At 46.5% G+C, this 20107-nt stretch overlaps 3 protein-coding genes across 6 annotated transcripts in view; 2 read left to right on the top strand and 1 right to left on the bottom strand.

The window, feature by feature from the left end:
• SLC16A5 (solute carrier family 16 member 5) overlaps positions 1 to 3033 on the top strand; it is a 28252-nt gene extending 25219 nt beyond the window's left edge. For both annotated transcript variants that reach the window (XM_034789796.1, XM_034789797.1), the window contains one exon: positions 609 to 3033. In XM_034789796.1, the coding sequence (XP_034645687.1) occupies positions 609 to 850 (242 nt within the window). In that variant the 3' untranslated portion in view covers positions 851 to 3033. The remainder of the gene's footprint in view (positions 1 to 608) is intronic.
• Positions 3034 to 8853: 5820 nt separating this feature from the next.
• ARMC7 (armadillo repeat containing 7) lies at positions 8854 to 13118 on the top strand. 2 transcript variants are annotated; one of them, XM_034789794.1, is made up of 4 exons: positions 8854 to 8921; positions 9932 to 10026; positions 10184 to 10327; positions 12379 to 13118. In XM_034789794.1, the coding sequence occupies exons 2-4, from the start codon at positions 9936 to 9938 to the stop codon at positions 12714 to 12716; spliced, it is 573 nt and encodes a 190-aa protein (XP_034645685.1). In that variant the 5' UTR covers positions 8854 to 8921; positions 9932 to 9935; the 3' UTR covers positions 12717 to 13118. The 2 variants fall into 2 exon arrangements, with proteins under 2 accessions (XP_034645685.1, XP_034645684.1); XM_034789793.1 differs by lacking the exon at positions 8854 to 8921 and adding an exon at positions 8937 to 9213.
• On the bottom strand, positions 10525 to 19082 carry NT5C (5', 3'-nucleotidase, cytosolic). 2 transcript variants are annotated; one of them, XM_034789792.1, is made up of 5 exons: positions 18821 to 19082; positions 15309 to 15409; positions 15170 to 15230; positions 14219 to 14333; positions 10525 to 10943 (listed from the first exon to the last, which is right to left on the bottom strand). In XM_034789792.1, exons 1-5 carry the CDS (start codon positions 19043 to 19045, stop codon positions 10861 to 10863), a joined length of 585 nt encoding a protein of 194 aa, XP_034645683.1. In that variant the 5' UTR covers positions 19046 to 19082; the 3' UTR covers positions 10525 to 10860. The 2 variants fall into 2 exon arrangements, with proteins under 2 accessions (XP_034645683.1, XP_034645682.1); XM_034789791.1 differs by lacking the exon at positions 10525 to 10943 and adding an exon at positions 13119 to 14120 and having other exon boundaries at positions 18821 to 19071.
• Between the last annotated feature and the right edge of the window lie 1025 nt (positions 19083 to 20107).

Raw genomic sequence — 20107 nt, 5'->3', positions numbered from 1 at the left:
CAACCTGCAGTAGCCATTACGCCACATCCTTACTTAGTTAATTTCTTCATTCTTCCTCCCCCCCAAAAGGGGATGTCTACACTGCCCCTGGGAGCATGCCTCCCAGCCCGGCAGACTCGCACAGATCAGCTCAAGCTAGCGCACTAAAAAATAGCAGCATGGCCATTGCAGCACTGGCAGAGGCTTGGACTAAGCCCCTGAGCTTGGACCCACCTGGCCCTCAGTCTGACATCAGGTCGCTAGCCAGAGCCTCCGCCAATCCCGTGCTGCTAAATTAAGATAACTGCATGAATCTGTCTAGCCAGGCTTGCTCCCAGCTGCAGTGTAGACCAATGCCCACAGGCTGTGATTATATCAGCTTCCAGCATCCATGTAGTCTGGCATTCTGCTCGGAAGAGGTATCACCACTTTGTTCTACCATGCTGGGTAGCACTCCTTAAACAGCTGCTTTGTTCCACTTCACAGGCAGCTGCATTTCAGTGGTGGGTGAACTGAGTGCTGTGTCTGCAGCAGTTTGGAACTGCGTGGGTCCCTGGGGACTATATCAATGTAAAATACTATTCTTTGGTGTGCAACTTTGCTCTGGCTGAGCCCTGATTCTCTTTCAGGTCTTCTGGTGGATATAACTGGCCACTTCAGTTACGTCTTCTACGCCTCCAGCTTCATCATGGTGTCAGCTGCGCTCTTCATGGGTCTCAGCTTCTGTGCTTTAGACAGAAAGAACAAACTGAAAGAGGCTCTGAAGCCAACCTCCAATAGCCCCTCCAGATACCAATACACTGAAGTGCCAACTAACCTAGAGCTTGAAAAACAAGCCCCTCCTGCCGTCATGTACATCACAAGCATCTGAACGAAGAGGAACTCTTAGAATTCTGTGGCCCACACAACCGCAACATGTAGCGTAACTGGAGGCAGATGGGGGGAAATGCCTGCTTTCCACAATAACCCATCTGCCTCCTGCAGTGAGCATCTACTCAGCAGCGCTGCCTCAGATTCCAGATGGGAAATCCAGATCAGAGGCAGAGCCCAAAGCCTTGCAACAGCCAGAAAGCCAAAGAACAAGGAGCACTTTTTATACCTGGTGCAAGCCCATAAGGCAAGGATAGTAGTTCAGTGACTTAACGTGTGTGACTTTAAGCTAATAGAATTAAATTGACAGTGACTTTTTTTTTTAATATAAAAAGGCTGTACATTTTTTATATATTTCCATTTTAAAGACTGGAAAGATTTATTAGGTTATGCACTACAATGATTCCTGACACAGCGACAGTCAGTCAGTCCTGGAAGAGTTAAAATACCACTGAATCGTCTTGTCTGGACATGCCAACCTAGCAAAGACTAACTTTGCAGTGAAGTCATCTGGTTGCCTCCCATGCGGGGCAGGGAAAACCCCTTTCCTGGGGGATGTGTTGCTGCTTTCTTCCGTCTCCGGATATTGCATGGAATATTACACAGGTTGTAGAACCCAGGCTAGTGCCTGCTATCAGTTGTGTGTAGGCCAAATGAATTTTTTACATGCTAGTAACCAAATCATTCCTGCATTTCAAGGGCATTTTCAGGAAAATAAAGGTTCAAATCCAAAGCCCCAATCAAACTGGACAGACTCAAAGTGCCTACATTTTATAGCCTGTGCCATGATGTCTTAAGCTCTCTCCTCTCCACCTTTACCAAGGTGTGCTGCAAGAAAGAATCTGACAGTTCACGGCCAGTGTAAATGCACTAAAACAGAGAGAATGAGTGGCAAATACAGGGATGGACATTTTTTCGTTTCAGCACTAGTCCAGGACCAGTACTTTGAAAAATGTACCGGGCCTGAAAGCAATTGCACTAGTCCAGATATTGGGCTAAGTTCAGAGTCAGGGTAAGCTAGACTCTGTTACACTCAGAGGGCCAGATCCTCATCTTATGTAAATGGGGGTAGCTCCTCATTCAGTCTCTTAGACTTAATGACACCCATTTTCCAGTATAAAAGGGAGTCTACGCTGGTGTCATTTACATGCCAGAGTCAGAAGAAATTGGGGCGGGGTGTGTGTGTGGGAAATTTAGTTTTACTTATACACTACTGTTAGTGGTCTTTCTTGCTACATTCCTGTTTTGTGGCCTTAGCATGTGAGTTATACCAGCTTGAACTCCCTTTGGTCCCTTAGTGAACCAAATTCAGAGATGAGGGGTAAGCTAAATGTGGGTGTAAGTTACATGTTGGTAAATGGGTTGTCCCCATATAAATGGAAAAGAGTCTAAAGGACATCTAAGATGGTGTAACACGGAAGAAGCTATAATTGTGTCAGCTTAGACTCTTCTCTGAATGTGGCCCAAAATACCAGCTATCATAATGCACATAAAATACATTTTTGCTTTTATTCTGCTTCAGTTCTGAAATGACTAACAGCAGATCTCTCACAGAACATTGGAGGTGGAGATTACTGTTTTAAACCCTTTGAAAGATGGAAGTTTAAGATACTTTCAGAAAGTAGAAGCGTTGGCTTCTAGCTTTAGTGGTTGCCAAGATAATAGATACTGAAGTCACGTTACAATTCTAATGAAAAAAACAGCTGCTAGTTAGAATGATATGATTATGAGGTCCCAACCTGACAAGCCTAGAAACAAATGCATTAAACCACTAGAAAGCTGAGCCTCCAGACTATAAATGCATTCATATCTAACCATTATGGTTTGTGAGGATCCCACCATCTAGCAGTGCCTCTTTTGACAACGGTCCAACACACTTTGCCTTCCTTTGTCAAATATATCCTTAAATAAGATTACAGTTGGGAGATGTTTATATGCAGCTATGTGCTTTTAAAGAAACGTCTTATCTCTAGTCATATGTATTTAGTAACTTGTGTAAAGCCTATGTGGCCAGCAACCACAAAGCAAACAGCTGGGACTGTTGTCACTCAGTTTGGTTATACACAAGCACTCTTTGATCCTTAAGGAAATGTACAGTTTTTCTCTTCCATCAGAACAAACCAATAAGAAGGGTGAGAGTCTCAGACCTGTTCTAACTTTTGTGAATAAAGGAGCTAGGCAGCAGCATGTGTGGGGTTTGTTTTTTTTGTACATGATCCCTAAATTTTAAATTCAGTTCAGTGGTTTGTGTTTCCTGCCACTCCTTCCTAACCTTTTCTTCTCCCACAGAGGTGGAGTCAACTGATCTCTACTTACCTCAAGGTCCCCTGTTGTAATGAATGTCCTAACCAAGGAGGACAGGATGTGGACACATCAAAATTGCTCCTAAATTAGACAGAATAGTCACTTGAAGGAGCAATGGAAGGCATCACCCTCCCTGTCAAGAACTGACAGTAGTGCATCTACAGTGCTACTAGTCATGGCTCGCCCAAACAAGGGAACGAACAGTATGATGCATGCTGCTCCCCACATGATAAAGAAAAAGAACTAACATTTCACAAACTCAGAAAACTGACAGACAGTGATCACTTCTTCCACTACTGAAAAGAAACTTGGGGATGGACGTAAATAGAGCCTACCTAAGCAGCAACATTACACAACAGTTTAGGGAAGAGAGTGAAGATACATTTATCCAGAAACAAGTACAGGGAATTGTGTTTTGCTACTCTACTCCTAAATTACAAGGACAGCGCCCTAGTTTTTGTTTGGATTGGCTTTCATACAGGTTGAGACATTTTTCTAGTAAGGAAAAAATAGAGTTTATAGAGTTAAGAGATGGCATATTAAATTCATGATTGGTAACTGACTCAGCTCCTTACTGTGCTGCCATGTGAGATCAGGCTTCATGTCTCTTCTTTATGGATTAATAGGGCTAGGGATCACAGCTCCTCTTGGATTTTGGCTGATGGCTAGATTGTAAAGGTGAAACAATAGCTCTTGTCCTCCTCCCCCATCATTAATCCACATCCCTTCTGCCTCTTTTCTCAACCTAGACTATAAGCTCCTCTGGGCTGGGTCCTTGTATTTATTCGTAAAGGGCCATGCACACTGATGATGCAATAGGAATCATTAAAAAATGCCCCCCTTGGAGCGATACAGCAGAACAGTAAGATTAGAACTCAAGCCCTGAGGGCCTTGAGGTCATAAGAAAATAAGGTAACAAAGATTTCTTTCATTCGATTTAAGGTTACCCACTTATGCAATGCAGCTGCAGTTTAACTACCCCCTCTCCCCCGAAGCACAACTGGTTTCTACCAACTTCCTAAAGACAGGAAAGTGAAATCAGTTTTAATTATATCCAAACATTACAGGTTATAAACCACTGAGCACTGGCAGAGCAGGCAAAATTGTCCAGAAATAAATTCACATCCCTGATCCCACTGTCACTGCAGGTCTCATCCACCTTTATGGACTAAGCACTTTTGCAATAAGCCTGTTTGTTTATTGCTATGACGTACAGATTAGGAGTTCAGACGTAAGAATATTTCATGATTATGATCAAATTTAACATTCTCATAGATATTTAAACAATGTACCCATTGCTGTGGTCCTGTAACAATGGGTATTGCAATCAGATCCTTACAACACAACCTATTGAGTTTAGGCACCCATCACTGTGATTTCTAAGCATCAAATCCTTAATGGGCATATGCCTGTTATAACCTAAAACTCACTGAATTCCAGCTCTGGTAGCCTACCAGCAGAAACCAGGTCCACGGGTACAGATCCTCAGTTGTAAATGCTCTGTTAGCAATATTATCACAGTAGATGTTAATGATCCTGTCAACTACCTGGTACTTTGCACATTCGGACGTTTAGAGAACATACCCAACAACTATAAGTAAACAGCCAGCACAGAGCATCAGAGTGACATGTTCACAGAGGACCACTCTGCACCAGCCGAAGCTGACAAATGGTCTTCAAGTGTAACCAAGTCAAGCTCATTGCTGTAAGCTAGCCTGAAGGTGATAAGCACCTGGATTGCCCCAAAAAGGGTCCTGTCACAGAGTACTAGTGTGGTCTGTGAATTCCCTCCCACAATTGCTATGTAAACCTCACAAGACTCACAAGCTAGGAGGACACAATTAACTCACCTCCACACAGCTCCTCCTTATTAAATGCAAAAAGCATTCCCACATTCTGGCCAACTTGGGTTTATGCTGAAGCAAGACTACGGACAGAGGAAACAGAACTAGCAGGTCTCAAAAAGACAAGCAAAGTTGGGTTTCTCCTGATATTATGGATGGTTTGTTGCCTTATTTCCCCACCAGTCTTGCAGTGACTAGCATGAACTGAACAGTGTGCCCCTACAGTACGCACGTTCAGCTTCAGCTAGTGGACACAAGCCATTTCCACAAACCCTGTTCCTTGGGCAAAACCAATATGTGCCACAGGGCAATGTTCCTTCAATGTTCCTTCTAATTGTGTGCGCAGAATTACAGGCTGACTGAGCACAGATTTAATGCTTCTGAGTGCAGCTCCTTCATCCCTATTCACCCTCTCAGCATGTTTCCTCTCCATCCCCTACATTCAGTCTAACTCTTCTTAATCATTTCTCTCTGTCTTCCCTCAATCCTCCTCCATCTCTCTCCCCTCATTCACATACTCTTCCCACCCACCCTTCCACATTCAAACACTGGCTAGTTCCCCTGCACTTACTGTCTTCCCCCCAACTCCATTTACAGATGGGTAGGGCTTGAAAATACTACAACTACTACCTGAAGGACACAAGCCAAGTGGACTCTAGAAAAAGGCTTGCTGGTATATTATAATAGCAAACCCTCCTAGTGGAGATGCTGCTTATACCACCAAAAGAGTGCTTTTGCTGGTTTCCCTTATACCAGTTCCCTGAGTGAAATAAGCTATGCTGGCAAAAGCATGTTTACGCTGGTATAACTGCAGTGGTTATAGAGTAGGGTTTTTGCCAATATAAAAGTGTCATTACAAAAAAACAAAACAAAACACACACCACTACCCAACAGCTACACTGACAAAAGTTTCTAGTGCAAACCTGGCCTACACCTACAAGCGTAGGGTGAAAATACCTGCACTTTAACACACACACAGCCACACCCCTATAACTTTAAAATGATTGGGTGCTGCATTTAATTGTAGCAATCATCTTTCTATTTAATCAGTTCATTCCAACTCCTAGGCTAAGCCTTGTCTACTGAAGCTGCACTGGTTTAACTTGAATTGGTTTAAAACTCAATTTAACTAAACAGTGTAAACCTGTGTGGGCACTCATCAGTTTAAGACGGTTTATATCAAGTTTAGCTCACACCTGTAACTTTACAAGTAATACAAATAAAATATAAATAAGTAAATAATATAGGTGTAAGCTAAATGGACACAAGCCAGGTTTAAGTCCATTTAAGAGTGTTCGGCTGGCACCAGTTTAAGTAAACTGGTTTAGAAACACACCTTTGGTTAAACCTGTGCAACTTTGCATTTAGACCAGGACATTGTACTCCTGGCATAGAGTTATCTCCTGTCCTTTTGCTAGATGTTCCTCCCGCTCCTGGCTTCACTCTACTTTTCTTTTCCTTTTATAAAGCATGTAACTTCCTGTACATGTGCTGTTCCCTCTTTTCATTCTCTTTCCCTCCACTTTGCCCTTTTCCTCTTTCTTTCCTTACTTTATTTTCTGTTCTCTATCATCTCCTGTATGTTTTCTCTCTCCTTTCTTCTCCCAAGGGTCTCAAAACTTTATTCCCACACATGCACTCTTTTCTTTTACCGCTGTTTTGCAACTCAGCATGTCTAATAATTTACCAGAGTAAACAAACCCAAAAGGGGTGGATGAACAGATTCCATTTGAGTCCAGAGTAGGTATGAAATTTGTTGTCCTTGTCTACAAGAAGGCTGGTCAATACAGGTACAGCCTGGAATGAAGCTGTTTGCCCTCCTAGTAGCAGGTTGAATTCAGGACACTGGACTAGATGGACTACTGGTCTGACCAAGTATGGCCATTCTTCTGAATGCAGATATTACAGCACTTTGGGGAAGTAGGACAGGACAGGGGATTTAAAAAATATTGTTGTACGGAAATACAAAGTTAATGAGTGAAAGCCTTACGTGTGTGTAACTCTTCATCGCATGGGGAAAGTTTAGGCCCTTCCTAAAGCAAACAAAAGGCTCCTACCCAAGATTCTCTACTACAGGAAGCGTTAGACATTATGGTATTTGTTTATTTATATCTGTAATTTCAAGGGAGAGTGGTCCCTTCATTTTTCAGCATAAAATATAGAGAAGAAAACATTCCAATTAACAGTCAGAAGCCTGCTGTGAATGCCACTCAGAACAATAAATAACCAGTGGGTTGTACCCAGATATTGGTCATTTTATGCCTAACTTAAGCTCGTCAGTCACTCTTAAAGATGACTTATCAGACAGAAGTTGTGGTTAAAGTGTTATTTGGTGGTGTGCAACACGATCATGGCAGAAACAACATATTACAAAAATCACTTTAGATAAGATATACAATGTTGTTACATTGAAGAGATCCAGAAGAATTCTGGACACCTCACACCCTACCTGGCAATTAGCCCAGGTATATTACCACCTGTCAGTTATTTTAGCACTTATATAGCACCATTCATCCAAGGATCTCAGAATGCTTCATACAAGTGGGCAAGCATTATTACCCCACTGTACAAATAGGAAAGCTGAGGCACAGAGGGTTTTTCTTGATTAGGAAAAGTGGTTAAGTTCAGATCAGGCTTGGCTAATACAGGTTAGCGAAACCTGACTTTTTTTTTTCCTAGTGTAGATGCCGGGTAACATCTTCTAGGCTACAATTTGACTAGCTAAAGGTGTCTAAACTAGGAAAAGGGTCAAATTTAGGTTAGGCTCAGCTCGCACGTTAGCTAAGTCCAATCTAAACTCAACTACTTTTCCTAGCGGAGACAACCCCAGAGAGGTTGAGTATCTTGCCCAACATCACACAAAGCAGATCACTGGCAGAGCTAGGAATTGAACCCACACCTCCAGACTGTCAGAGCCCTGATCTGACTAATAGACCATGATACCACCTGGTAGATATTTGAAGCCATCACTCATGCATATCAAGCAAGTTGAGGGAGGAAAGTCACCAGCCACCATCCCTGCCAGGTTGATGGAAACTTCACCCAGTCCACGTGAGCCATGTGCCATGTGCGAGAGTTATATACATACATTCTTCACTTCCCAACACAGCTCCCCATGCCCACTGAAGGAGCAGGCTCCTTGGAGCAGAGCCTCTCCTTCCTATCGCAGACTACGGGGAAGCTTTTCTCGCCGCCAGCTCAGCCAGCTGCTTCTGGCGCCTCTCCACCACGTCTTGGCGCTTCTTCTCATAGTGCTCATACTCCCTGGCACGGAGCTCCTCCACCTCAGGGAAGAAGCGGTGCCTGAGACAGAGAAAGATGGTCACTGCAGTGAAGTGAGGGCCCCTGCCCAAATCCACCACACACAGCTAAGCCCCCAATCCCTGCCAAGGCCCCCAGCACGCTCCACCCAGCTGAGTCCCTGCCAGCCAAGGCCCCCAGCACCCCCACCCAACTGAGCTCCCCGCAATCCCTGCCGGCCAAGGCCCCCAGTGCCCCCCCACATCTGCCCCCTAATCCCTGCCGGCCAAGGCCCCCAGTGCCCCCCACACACACCTGCCCCCCAATCCCTGCCAGCCAAGGCCTCCAGTGCGCTCCCCCCAACTAAGCCCCACAGCACTTCCCCTCCGCTCTCTGCCGGCCAAGCCCCTCCTCCCCGCACCTGTACACGAAGGCGGTGGCCAGCGCACACAGGATACTGCCGAAGAGGAGGGGCTTTGCCAGGCGCTTCCGCGCCGACATACGGCCCACCATAGCGGACAGCAGCGGGGTACCGCTACAAGCCTCGGGGCCTCCCGCCCTCCGCCAACGTCATGTCCGGCCCTGCTCTCAGTATTTCCGCCCTTCTTTCAGGTTTCCCCTCTACGTCATTTCCGCCCCGTTGCCTGGGTCGCCTTGTCTCTGCCCCGTGTGGCGCTAGGAGCGGTTAGTGACGCCGCGGGGCGCGCTGCGCGTGAGGGCAGGGCGGGGGGGTGGCTGGGTGACAGGGCTGCGGAGCGAGGGGCCTGGGTAGCAGCGCAGTAGGTCCCGTCCCGGGTCCCTGCCCGCCCAGGCTGTGCCCAGCCGCGCTGTAAAGCCGGAGGGTCCTCCTATATCCCGGCCAGGAGGCACCTGGACCACTCACAGTGTTGCGAGCTCTTCTGATTTTCAGTGGGAGTCTTGCAATAACTGGAGTTAAGGGTTCTTAAAGCCCCAGCTCCTGGAGTCCTGCGACTAGGTGAGAATCTTTCATTTTAAAAAAAGTCAAGTTCTATCCCTTGTTCTGGAGAAAAGCATGAAAATCTGATCCAGTGCAGCCTAAAGGTTCGGAAACCTCAGGGCAAATAGAAAGAAACAAAAATGTATTATTTTCTTTGCAAATCTTGTGGGTTTTAAACCAGTTTCGTTATTTTGTGCACCTTGACTCTCCATTTTTGAATGTTTGGGATTGGCAGTAGTGCATTTTAAGCATAGAGGGCGCTTCTGCCCCATTCAAACTGGCCTCATCTACTCTAGGAAAATCACCATAACAAATTCACCAAAGGTTGCTGATGGAAACTGTAGTGTAGGTGAGGATCAGGAGTTTTTACCAGTATTCATCTAGCCCTACTCAGAAAAGGCTTAGAAGACACTACAGTAAAAACACTCATGAGAGTAGTCTATGATACCACTAATGGAGCTGCACCAATGCTAGATGGAAGATGGGACAATTGTCAATGATTCTCAGTGCAGATAAGGCATGTTTAAACCCCGTTGTAGCTAGCATGGTTCTGATCCAAACATAGACAGGGCCTGAGCTTGTAATACTGCCACTTGCAGTTCCCTCAGTGAGTCTGAAGGGAGGGAAAAGAAAATCAATTGAATATTCTACACTTGTTAGAATGTTTTTATTAACCTTGCAGTGAAACTGGGGCCATTCAGGACATCGTGAACAAAACTTAATTTTCTCTCTCTAGCACCATGTCCCAAAAGCAGCGGGATATGCTGGAACTGGGGCGGCTTGAATACTTACAAGCGCTGGTCACCGAGTTCCAGGTAACAGAGAGTCCAGGTGAGCTTATAATTTTTTTCTTAAAGTATATTCCAAATGTCAGGATCATAACTGGCTCATCAGTTGCTGGTTGATTTTTTTTTTCCTTCAGGAATTAGACAGCCCAGCCCACTTCAGCTGCCTCTTTCTTCACCTAAATGCTGCTTATGTATTGCAGAAGCCAAGGAGCAAGTATTGGCTAATCTAGCCAACTTCGCCTACGATCCCAAGAACTATGAATATCTCCGACAGCTTCAAGTCCTTGACCTGTTCCTGGATATGCTCACAGAGGACAATGAGATCCTTGTGGAGTTTGCAATTGGTAAGGAGTGGATTTAAAACTATTTGTAAAATGAACAATAGTAGTTCCAAGCACTGGTTGGATACTGATGAGTCAGGAGATGCTAGCCTCGCTGCTTTGATTCTGTAGTCCACTTGAATTTGGGAGAGAGGATCAACCACACGTGACAAACTATCTGTGACAGATGTTGATCTGCTTAATGCACTACTGGAAGGGCCTCAGATTTTAAAATTTTTATTAAAGTTAATGTTTATAATGCAATATACATGAGTTAAGAGGCAAGGTACTGTACATCTGGGGTCAGGCTTGGGTTATGGGGGGTTATAGGTATCGTTTGCAAGGATGAGAAGATACATACATATCGCATAACCTGCATAGACCCAGATTGGGGTGCAAGGTTTTTAAAGTGTCAGTGGATAAGTGGGCTCGGGTACGCCACCTATGGAATGAATAAGGAGTCTGAGTCAGTATCGGTGTAGCGGATAAGTACATGGGTGGGGTGCGTCTCTTGGTCCTTCAGGGAAGGAAGTGAGTTATTTCCCTGGTCGGCAGTCTCAGTTACTCAATGCGGTATTGACAGTGTCCTGTGATGTGACAGTGATGAGGGCAGTATAAAAACCTATATAGAATAGAATAGCTGGAACAGGTGAGAGACATCAGGTTAGGGGCTTGAGGTGAATTATTTCACATTAAGACAAGTCTCCCCTTCGCTCCACTAACATGCTGCAGTGCTGAAAAATAAACAAACTTACTTTCTAAGACTAGGTAAAACCTGGGATATTGGAACAAAAAATCTAGTGTAATGATAATTTTTAACCCACATCCCTACTGTAATGATACAGTCATTGAGAACAACTAAGGTTTTGCCATAGAGCATGAGCAAGTCCAATATTGTGTTACTGTTATTGTTGACAGTTAATCCTCTTAAAGGACGTGTTCTAAATAATATAATGAAGTCTTCTGAGGAATCCCATTAGAGCCAGTCAGCGTGGATTCAATACAAACTGGGAGCCAGACATGCCAAATTCAAATCCTGAATGGTTAGCAGGGTTAGATGATGTGATGGTTGAATACACATAGCCTTGTGTACTTACTACAGCTTCCACTAGCAGAGCTGCACTGGGGATGTCATCGATCAAAATGAGGCTAGTACGGCTGCACCCTAAGTGCAAAGTGTTGTTAGGACAGGCTACGTATTAGTATATGCACCAAGTAATAGAAATCATATTTACAATATCTTAATTAGTATTAATAATGCCATGCTACTTCTAATAGCACCTCTCATAACTAATTAAAATCTCGCTATACCTTCTGTACAGCACAGGGAGTATTTCTAGGAATCTCTCACTCTTTACTGGATTGTAGCCACCTCAGAGATGAAATAAGGCATTTCCTTAACAGAAAACCAAGTCTTTTAACCCCACTCTTGAAAAATTTACCAGAGGATTTTTAAATGACAAGTTCTGTGTTTGTTTAATCTCCTGTGAAAGATGTTACCTCTAAGAGCATAGCGCCCCCTAATGTCATAGGGGAATGAGTGCTTTGGTTGAAAAATCACCTTGAGGAAGGAAGGACAGACTTTTGAGAATAAACTTATTCCGGGAGCAGGGTGGACAATTTTCCAACTACTATAAAAATATTCTGGCCAGTTGAGTCTATGTGGGGACAAGGGTCTCAGTGAAGTGCAAACCAGTATTTTGTTTCTGGTATTGTATGTACTTTATATACCAGTAATGAGCACATTAAATTGGGTGGAATTCATACCTGTAGTTAGTTCAGTGCAAGTCTGTTTATGGACACACAAGAGCATCCTATTGTGATATAACATAAGTAGGTTGTTTTTGTTTTTAAAGAGAACTATCTGTGTTAGACTTGCTCTGAACTAACTAAAGGCATGAATGGGAACGATCAGTTATTTTGATCTTCGTTACTGTGTAGACAAGCCCTAAGAAAGAGTTGAGGATCCTGGTTGCAGCAATACCACTTGAACCTCAAGAGGGAGTTAGTTAGGTGTTGAGGGTGATCTAAGGTGGTGGTAGCTGGTGCCACACACTCTCTCCTTTCTGTTTCAGGTGGTCTTTGTAATCTCTGTCTGGATAAAACAAACAAGGACTATATTTTGGAGGCAGATGGGGTGGCACCTGTAATAAACTGCTTATCCAGCTCAAATGAGGAGACAGTGATGTCGGCAGTCACTACTCTGATGTACTTGACCACACCACAGTCTCGCCAACAGACCACAGCGTTCGCGGTGGTGGAGTGCATGTTACGTTTCTCCCTCTCAGCTAACAGGAGGCTAAGCAACCTAGCAAGGGTCTTCCTTGAGGATTATTGCTCTCCTGTGCAGGTGGAGGAGGCCAGGAACCTGAGCAAACATACAGCTGTAGGGATCCCGCTCCCAAAGGACTGATGTTATGCAGGGCAGATGGAGTAGTTTAAGATTATTATTGCGTGAGAAGAAATATTCTTGACTCTATCTTTAGAGCCCCCTCCACCTGCAGGATAGGTCAAGAGGCTGGTGAAACTAGTGAAAGACATTCTTAACATTCTGCCTCAGTTTGAAAGGGGCAGATGGGGAGCCGGGACATGGGTCCAGAAGACAGGATTAGCAGCTAAACTGCTACAAAACAAATTATGGCTGTTAGAGAGCAGGACAAGCGACTCCTGAACCATCATTTAAATAACTATTTCTGATGTTACCATTTCCAGAGTGGTTGTCAGGTAATGTAAACCCAACACAATTCTTTTGCATCACCTTCACCCTAGCTGCAGCTGTTGCTGCCCATTTTCTCAATTATAGCTTTGAAATATGTTTAAATCATATGTTTTTTATTTCTCAGTGGGAGAGAACGCACCTTCTTCCCCCTACAATTTGCAGTCTGATCACATACCTCAGGACTAAGTATGAGCCAGCATCCTCATACCACGGGCACCTGGCCAGTTAATTAGCTCCACTGATGTTAAATATCAATAGGAATAATGTATTCACCACAACATAGCTGGTGGGAAAGATGCAGATTAAGATTTAAAAGGGAATACTAACAGCAGACTGCAGCTCAGAAGGATAACCAGTCTTGTAGTAGCTTTTGTAAAACTTACTCTGAATAACACATTAAGTGTAGACAGTTCTGGATCAGATATTCACTGAGTACACCATTTGCAACCCAAACCTTAGCAGCTCACATTAATGCAGGAGAACCAGGAAGTGAAACTATCTACTTTCATTATGAGCCAAGCAGGGGAAAAAGTGGATGGGTGCTGAACAGCCAATCTGGTTTAGAATACGAGATTGTTAAACTGTTGAAAACAAGATTTCCTTTCCTAATGTGACTGTGTCCCTCATACTTACAGTTTCAGTGAGTGGGACAGAGGGCAGAGTGCTTTCATTAAGTTTTACAGCCCAACTTCCTCTTTCTAATTTCTTCATCCTCCCTTCCTGCCAACCCAAAACATTCTACCGAGCATTATAAGCAGCTGCTCATCTCTTGTCGAGTTTCTCCCTCCAAATAGTCTAAAGAAGATGCAAATCTTAAAAAATAAGCTTTGTATCTTTGGCCCTTAAAACTGCCCCTACCCAGGTCAGCGCGCTTCCTTTAAATGGGATTTCGTTGCCAGTTCCCAACTTGTCCATTTCCATTGGCAATGAGACTAGCATAGCATTCTTTTTCCGCATTACTTCTGCGTTTGCTTTCCACTATCCCCCTCCAGTCATTGGCCCACGACTGCAGCCGCCTACGTGGGGTCTGAAGCTCTAGATGCTTGTTATGGCAGCAAGTGAACAAGATGTGTTCCCAGCTCGGCTCAGGCTCCGCACCTGAGAAGAGCCAGAATGGAAAGCTGAAGTTAGTCGTTCTTTTCCCCCAACAACAGTAAATCATCTGCTGTGAAATCTCCACCTCAAGTTTCCCAAACCTTTAATGGTGTCTTTGTCATCGAACAGGAGGTCAGCTGACACAACTGTTTTATCCCGGGTCAGAATCAGTCGCTCCACAAACTTAGGACCCAAGTGTTTTTCCACCCAGCTGTACTGTTGGGGAGGAAGTAGAGCATTAGAAGAATTGTACTTAGCAACAAGTTTGACTATTTATAACATAGTGATCTCATGCTACAGGCCCAAATCTCTTCTAGGAGTGTTATGAACCCTGCAATTGGGCCGTGGTGCAGGACACTAAAAGGACCGATGTGAACTGTACTTTCAATGTTCACTCATGACTGCACTGGGTACCATGAAGTTACACTGGTGTAAAGCAGCATGAGAGGAGAGTCAACCTATGGCATATACCAGACCCTTCATTATCTAACCCCAAAGTACTTGAGAAACCCCTCTCTCCCTGCATTCCTGCCTGACAGTGATCATCTCTCGATTTAGTCAGGATTTTCTCACAGGAGCCTCTGGCATGCAGTCCCCTCCCAGTGCAGTGCATCAGACACCCCTTGGTTGCCTCTGGAGTATGCAGTGAGTCAAGCCTGCATCTACTTGACCATATTGCATCTGTTCTTTTACCCTCCCCCACTCTTCCCATGCCATTTCTTAGTACTGTGGGTATGAGTTGCTGAAAGTTGTTTGTTTGTTTGTCTGGTTTGGTTTTTAAGTATTATATTCTGGCTTCCATTGCATAAGACTCCAGATGCCTTGCAAAAGGCATGACACAGCACTACTTCTGGCCTTTAATACTTCCTCTCAGTCTGAAAAGGTGCCACTCAGATGGAGTATTTTTGCGTGCTGGGTCCTGCAGACTTCACAGGCTGCGCTTGGCTTTGCACATATTGGTATGGTACTTGGGCACGTACTAACAGTTGAAAGGGGCTGGATTCTGCAATAGCAGTCTTAAAACGAGGGGGGGAGGGGGGAAGATCTCCAACCTTCTCCAGGATGCAGTGTTCATACTTCAGCAGGGGGCTCGTGCAAATAAAAACTTCAGTGCTAAAAAGAAACAGCCCTGATTAGTAGTCATCAAACATGGAGAATAGAAAAGGGCTGTGTACTGCAAAGTGTTCTTACTCTTGCATATGGATCATTTCCTGCATGGCTTCAATGGCTCCTGGAATTGGCTCCAACCCCAGAAAGAAGCCAGGTGACTCATAGACACTCGCTACCTTAGCCTGGAAGAGAGAGGAGGAGAATTAGCAGTATTTTTTTTATTGTAGCTTTCTGCATAATAGCTATTGAATTTATCCCGGGGGTATTATTCACCATCAAAAGGACCTATTTTGTCCACATTTCAGAGGGAGACCAAGTGGCTGAGATAATTGGTAAGGGGTCACAGTCTCACCCACTGGTTGCCAGGACAAATCCAGGCCAGGCAGCTAATGCCTGAAAGTTGTTACCATCTGATGACCTGTGTGAAGTGAGTTGTTGGATCTCATTCCAGTTCCCAGTAGATATATATCCACCTCATTACAAAAACAAACAAACATGCCACCAAACAAATACCCCAAAACACCACACCATGATAATTGGCACCCTCAGCAGAGGGGTCAAGGACAGACTGGGACACGGAGACTCAGTTATCCTCACGCTTTACAGTCGATCCTGCCAGACAACAACTGAAGCATACTGGAGGGAGGTTTGCTGTGTTGCTCTCCATGCTGTTGTATATGTGCTCTCTAAGGCCTCAAGCAACAAAATTAAAATGTCTAAGAGCAGATTCTGGCTTCAGTGCGACAGCTTCCCCACGGTGATAACATCAGTGCAAATTCTATTTTAAAATGTTTAAGTTAGTGGCAAAATGACCAAAGCGAGGAAATTCAAAGCTTATTTACTCGTGTTTTTGAAAGGCACCAGAGATGATGCCTTCTGCTGAATACAGGCTTGTCACTGACAGTTTGTTTCATATACCTGTAGCCAAGGGCCTGATTTTAGAGGCTGAAAAGGACCAGGCTGTACAATGATGAGTATGATTTTTAATATAATGCAGCCTCCTCCTGTGACTTGCTGCTACAAAGACATTTCAATAATACAGGGCATTTTGTGGTCCTTAATCCTCATTGCCATTGTGAGTAGATTTTAGCCTGACTGTTACAGATAAAGAAATGGGGGTTAAAAGCACTTGTCTGTGGTCACTGCGAACGGCAGAATTGGCTCTCAGTCTGGTGAGGTCCTTGTTCCCCATCTCATGCTGCCGCTCTAATAAATAACAGGACTGACTTTTCTTGTCTGTTTCTGGAAGTAAATAAGGGACAGAATCATCACTGTGTTCTGGCCCCCTTTTGCTAGCTAGTTGGCTGGAGAACAGAAGTGTTGCAAGGCATGTAGAAGGCCACTCTGGAGAACACCCAGCTCAGAGAACCTTACACCAGGTGCAAAGCCATCTCCAGCAGCCACAGGAGCAGGGACTATTCTGGAACAGAGTGGAGGCAGGGAGGGGGCACGAATGAAGGTCCTGGCCAGGACAGACCATCCCTCCAGATGAGGCCTCACTATGGTGACAGATAGCAAGTGTAAAAACCCAGGACACTTTTTTTTTTTGTGGGGGGGGGGGGGGGGAGAAATAATTGCCTATAGAAGACAAAGCCTCTAATATTGGGACCTTTGGTCACCCTAAGCCCAGGGCTCCCTAACACAGCTAGCTGACTCAAGTCCCACTAACCCTGCGCTTAAACTGTGGTGCAGACTCACCCAAAGTGGCCAGTGACTCTCCCGCCAGGCTTTATAACCACCCCCACCCCTGCTGCACATGGAAAACTGCCCCACAGCGAGGCACCACCCGCCCCTGCTCTCTGCCACGGACCCCTTGATGCCCTTTCCGCCTCCGGCCTCTGCAGGCTGCAATCCCCAGCCAAACACCCTCGTTGGGTCACGGCTGCTGGCGGGCAGCGGCCCGGGCAAGGCAGCCACGTGGGGGCGGCGTGGCGGGGGCCGGGGAGCTATTTACCCCGCTGGCATGCGCGGCACCCAGCACTGAACGGAGCCCCCACACCGCAGGGAGCTGTCCGCGCAGTGAGTGGGGAGAAGAGCTATGCGGTCTGCAGGGCGGGGCAGCGCCGGGGTCCCCTCCAGCTGCCAGGAGCCAGGTGGCGGCTCCCTCAATGGCACTGCGCCACCGCTTCGGGGCGGGCTTCTCCCCCAGCTTGCAGCTGTGCTGGCTCGCTGCACTTCCCGGGATGGCGGCCACGCATGGGGCCCCGACCCTAAGAGCCAGAGGGACCTGCCGGGGGTGAGGTGGGGAGTCCCGGCAGTGTTTACCTGGGACAGCTCCCGGGAAGCATCTGGCAGGTCCCTCTGGCTCCTAGGGGCGGGTCAGTGGGGTGGGTGGGGGGGGGGGCGGGGGGCTCTCTGCCCACTGCTGCCTTCAAGCCCCGCAGCTCTGATTGGGCAGGAGGGAACCGGTGCAGCATGTGGAGACCCCCTCCCCTCTGTGCCTAGGGCCACCAGCACTGCAGGCTCCTGTTGGCAGGCAGGCGCGCTGCCGGGACTGGCCCCAGGAAGCGCCGCCACACCAGCCCCAGGACTTTGGTGGTGATGGTGAGCAGTCCCCGATATCAGAACAAAGGGCATCCCGACCGATGTGCGGTCAAGACGTGGGACAAATGTTTTAAAATCGTGACTGTCCCAATAATATCAGGACATCTGGTCACCCTAGGCCTCACCAATGCCAAATGGGGGGAACAATCATATCCCTCGATCTGCTGGCAATGCTCCTAGTTATACAGCCCAAAATGCCGTTAGCCTTCTTGGCAACAAGGGCACACTGTTGACTCATATCCAGCGTCTCATCCACTGTAACCCCTAGGTCCCTTTCTGCAGAACTGCTGCCTAGCCACTCAGTCCCTAGTCTGTAGCAGTGCATGGGATTCTTCCGTCTTAAGTGCAGGACTCTGCACTTGTCCTTGTTTAACCTCATCAGATTTCTTTTGGCCCAATCCTCTAATTCAGTGGCTCTCAAATCTTTTCACTGTTGACCCCTTTCACATAGCGAGCCTTTGAGTGTGACTCCCCCCTTATAAATTAAAAACACATTTTAATATATTTAACACCATTATAAATGCTGGAGGCAAAGCGGCGTTTCAGGTGGAGGTTGACAGTTTACGACCCCCTGAGGGGTCCCGACCCCCAGTTTGAGAACCCCTTGTCTAATTTGTCTAGGTCCCTCTGTATCCTATCCCTACCCTCCAATGTATCTACCACTCCTCCCAGTTCAGTATCATCTGCAAACTTGCTGAGGGTGCAATCCACACCATCTTTCAGATCATTAAGGAAGATATTGAACAAATCCAGCCCCAGGACCGACCCTTGGGGCACTCCACTTGATACCGGCTGCCAACTAGACATGGAGCCACTGATCAGCCATGTACCAGCTTGCTCTGCCCCCCTTGCTCTGTGACACACCTACCCCACATTAGCACCCTCCCCCTGCAGCACGTCTGCCCAGCCAGGGCACACTGCCCCGGGCCCCACCGCGCAGTGCAGCGCATCGGCCAGCTGGGGCACCCCCTTTGCCCACATGCCATGCTGGGGAATACTTCTGCCCAGTCCCACTGCCCTCGATCCAGCTCCAGCCCCCGGCCGCTCACCGCCAGGTCCTCCCGCAGGCAGCGGTACTGGTCCCGGACGGAGAAGCCCCTTCGTTCCGCCAGCTCCACGTGGGGTTCCCCAGGGTAGCGGGCCAGGAAAGCCCGCAGCACTCCGCCCTCGAAGTCAGCCAGCACCCCGTCCATGTCCACCAGCACTCGGAGACGGGACGCGGCAGAGCTCGCCATAGCACCCGGGGCCGGCTGCAGCGCGGCAGCGTCTAGCATAGAACCCACGTGGTAGCAGGCACGCGCGGTAGCAGCCGCCTTAGAGCCCCCAGTAGCTATTCTTCAATAGGAGTGGGCGGAGCTTGTCCTTATGAATATTCATCAGTCCCTGGCAAGCCGGCGGCAGCAGGGATCTCAGCGCTCGCGGCACTGGGGATTGCGCGGGTCGCGCGCAGAAGTGGTTCCAAAGCGATGGCGAGGCCTGGGCTCCGGAGCACTGATTGGGGAAAATCCTCCGTCTCTGCAATAAGCTGCGGCACAACGAGTGCCAAAGCGCAGCCGGGTCTGTGCTGCAGGGGCGGGAGGAAGGCCCAGGCTTGTTAGGATCAGCTGTATGAGTGCTTTCTTGCCCATGTCCTGAAGGTGCCTGAACTTTAGGCCTAATCCGTTTCAGGGCTGGGTTCCAGGAGGCCTTCCACCATTTTTTTTTTTGGGTGATTACAGTACCCATAAGTAAATGAGAGAACTAGAGCTTTTCACCTACACCCGCTGATCCCAGCGCAGTTTGAACTAGCTGCACTCTCCCTTCTTGTTTCCTTAGGGCAGATTGAGAATTTGGAGAGCTAACAAGTTTATTTTAAGTCTTTGCCATTCACAGCACCTGGAGAGTCTCAACATAATTACTTGACTTTTCTCAGTCTGTCCAAAAATTAAATCAAGGCAAGCTCAGATTTTAACACTAAAGTTTGTTTTGCTCTTGCTGTGTGTAACGCATGCCTGTATAGTGATGGAAGAGCAGGCTTGTAAATCTGACCCCTGCAAAGGAACTTCAAAGTGATGGTGCTAGACACGTAATACTGGAGCCCCTTTTCACTGCTCCATTTGAAAAAAATAAGTTAGCATATATAAAAGAGGGGAAAAATAGCAACAAACTAAGTCATGATATGCTTGCCTCTGGAACATAGTGATTGGTATAAAAGTTGGTCCATCCAGCACTTACTTCCCCTCTCATCCTACAGAAAAATGTCATGCAGAGAAGTATTTAGCCTGTGGCACTCATTGCCACAAGTTGTCATTTGGATAAGATCTTAGTGCCATTCTGAGAGAATTACACATCTAGTT

This window comes from Trachemys scripta, chromosome 14 (genome assembly GCF_013100865.1).
Source record: "Trachemys scripta elegans isolate TJP31775 chromosome 14, CAS_Tse_1.0, whole genome shotgun sequence".
Lineage (NCBI taxonomy): Eukaryota > Metazoa > Chordata > Testudines > Emydidae > Trachemys > Trachemys scripta.
Note: the sequence above shows the minus strand (reverse complement) of the source record. Positions and strands in the feature narration are given on the sequence as shown.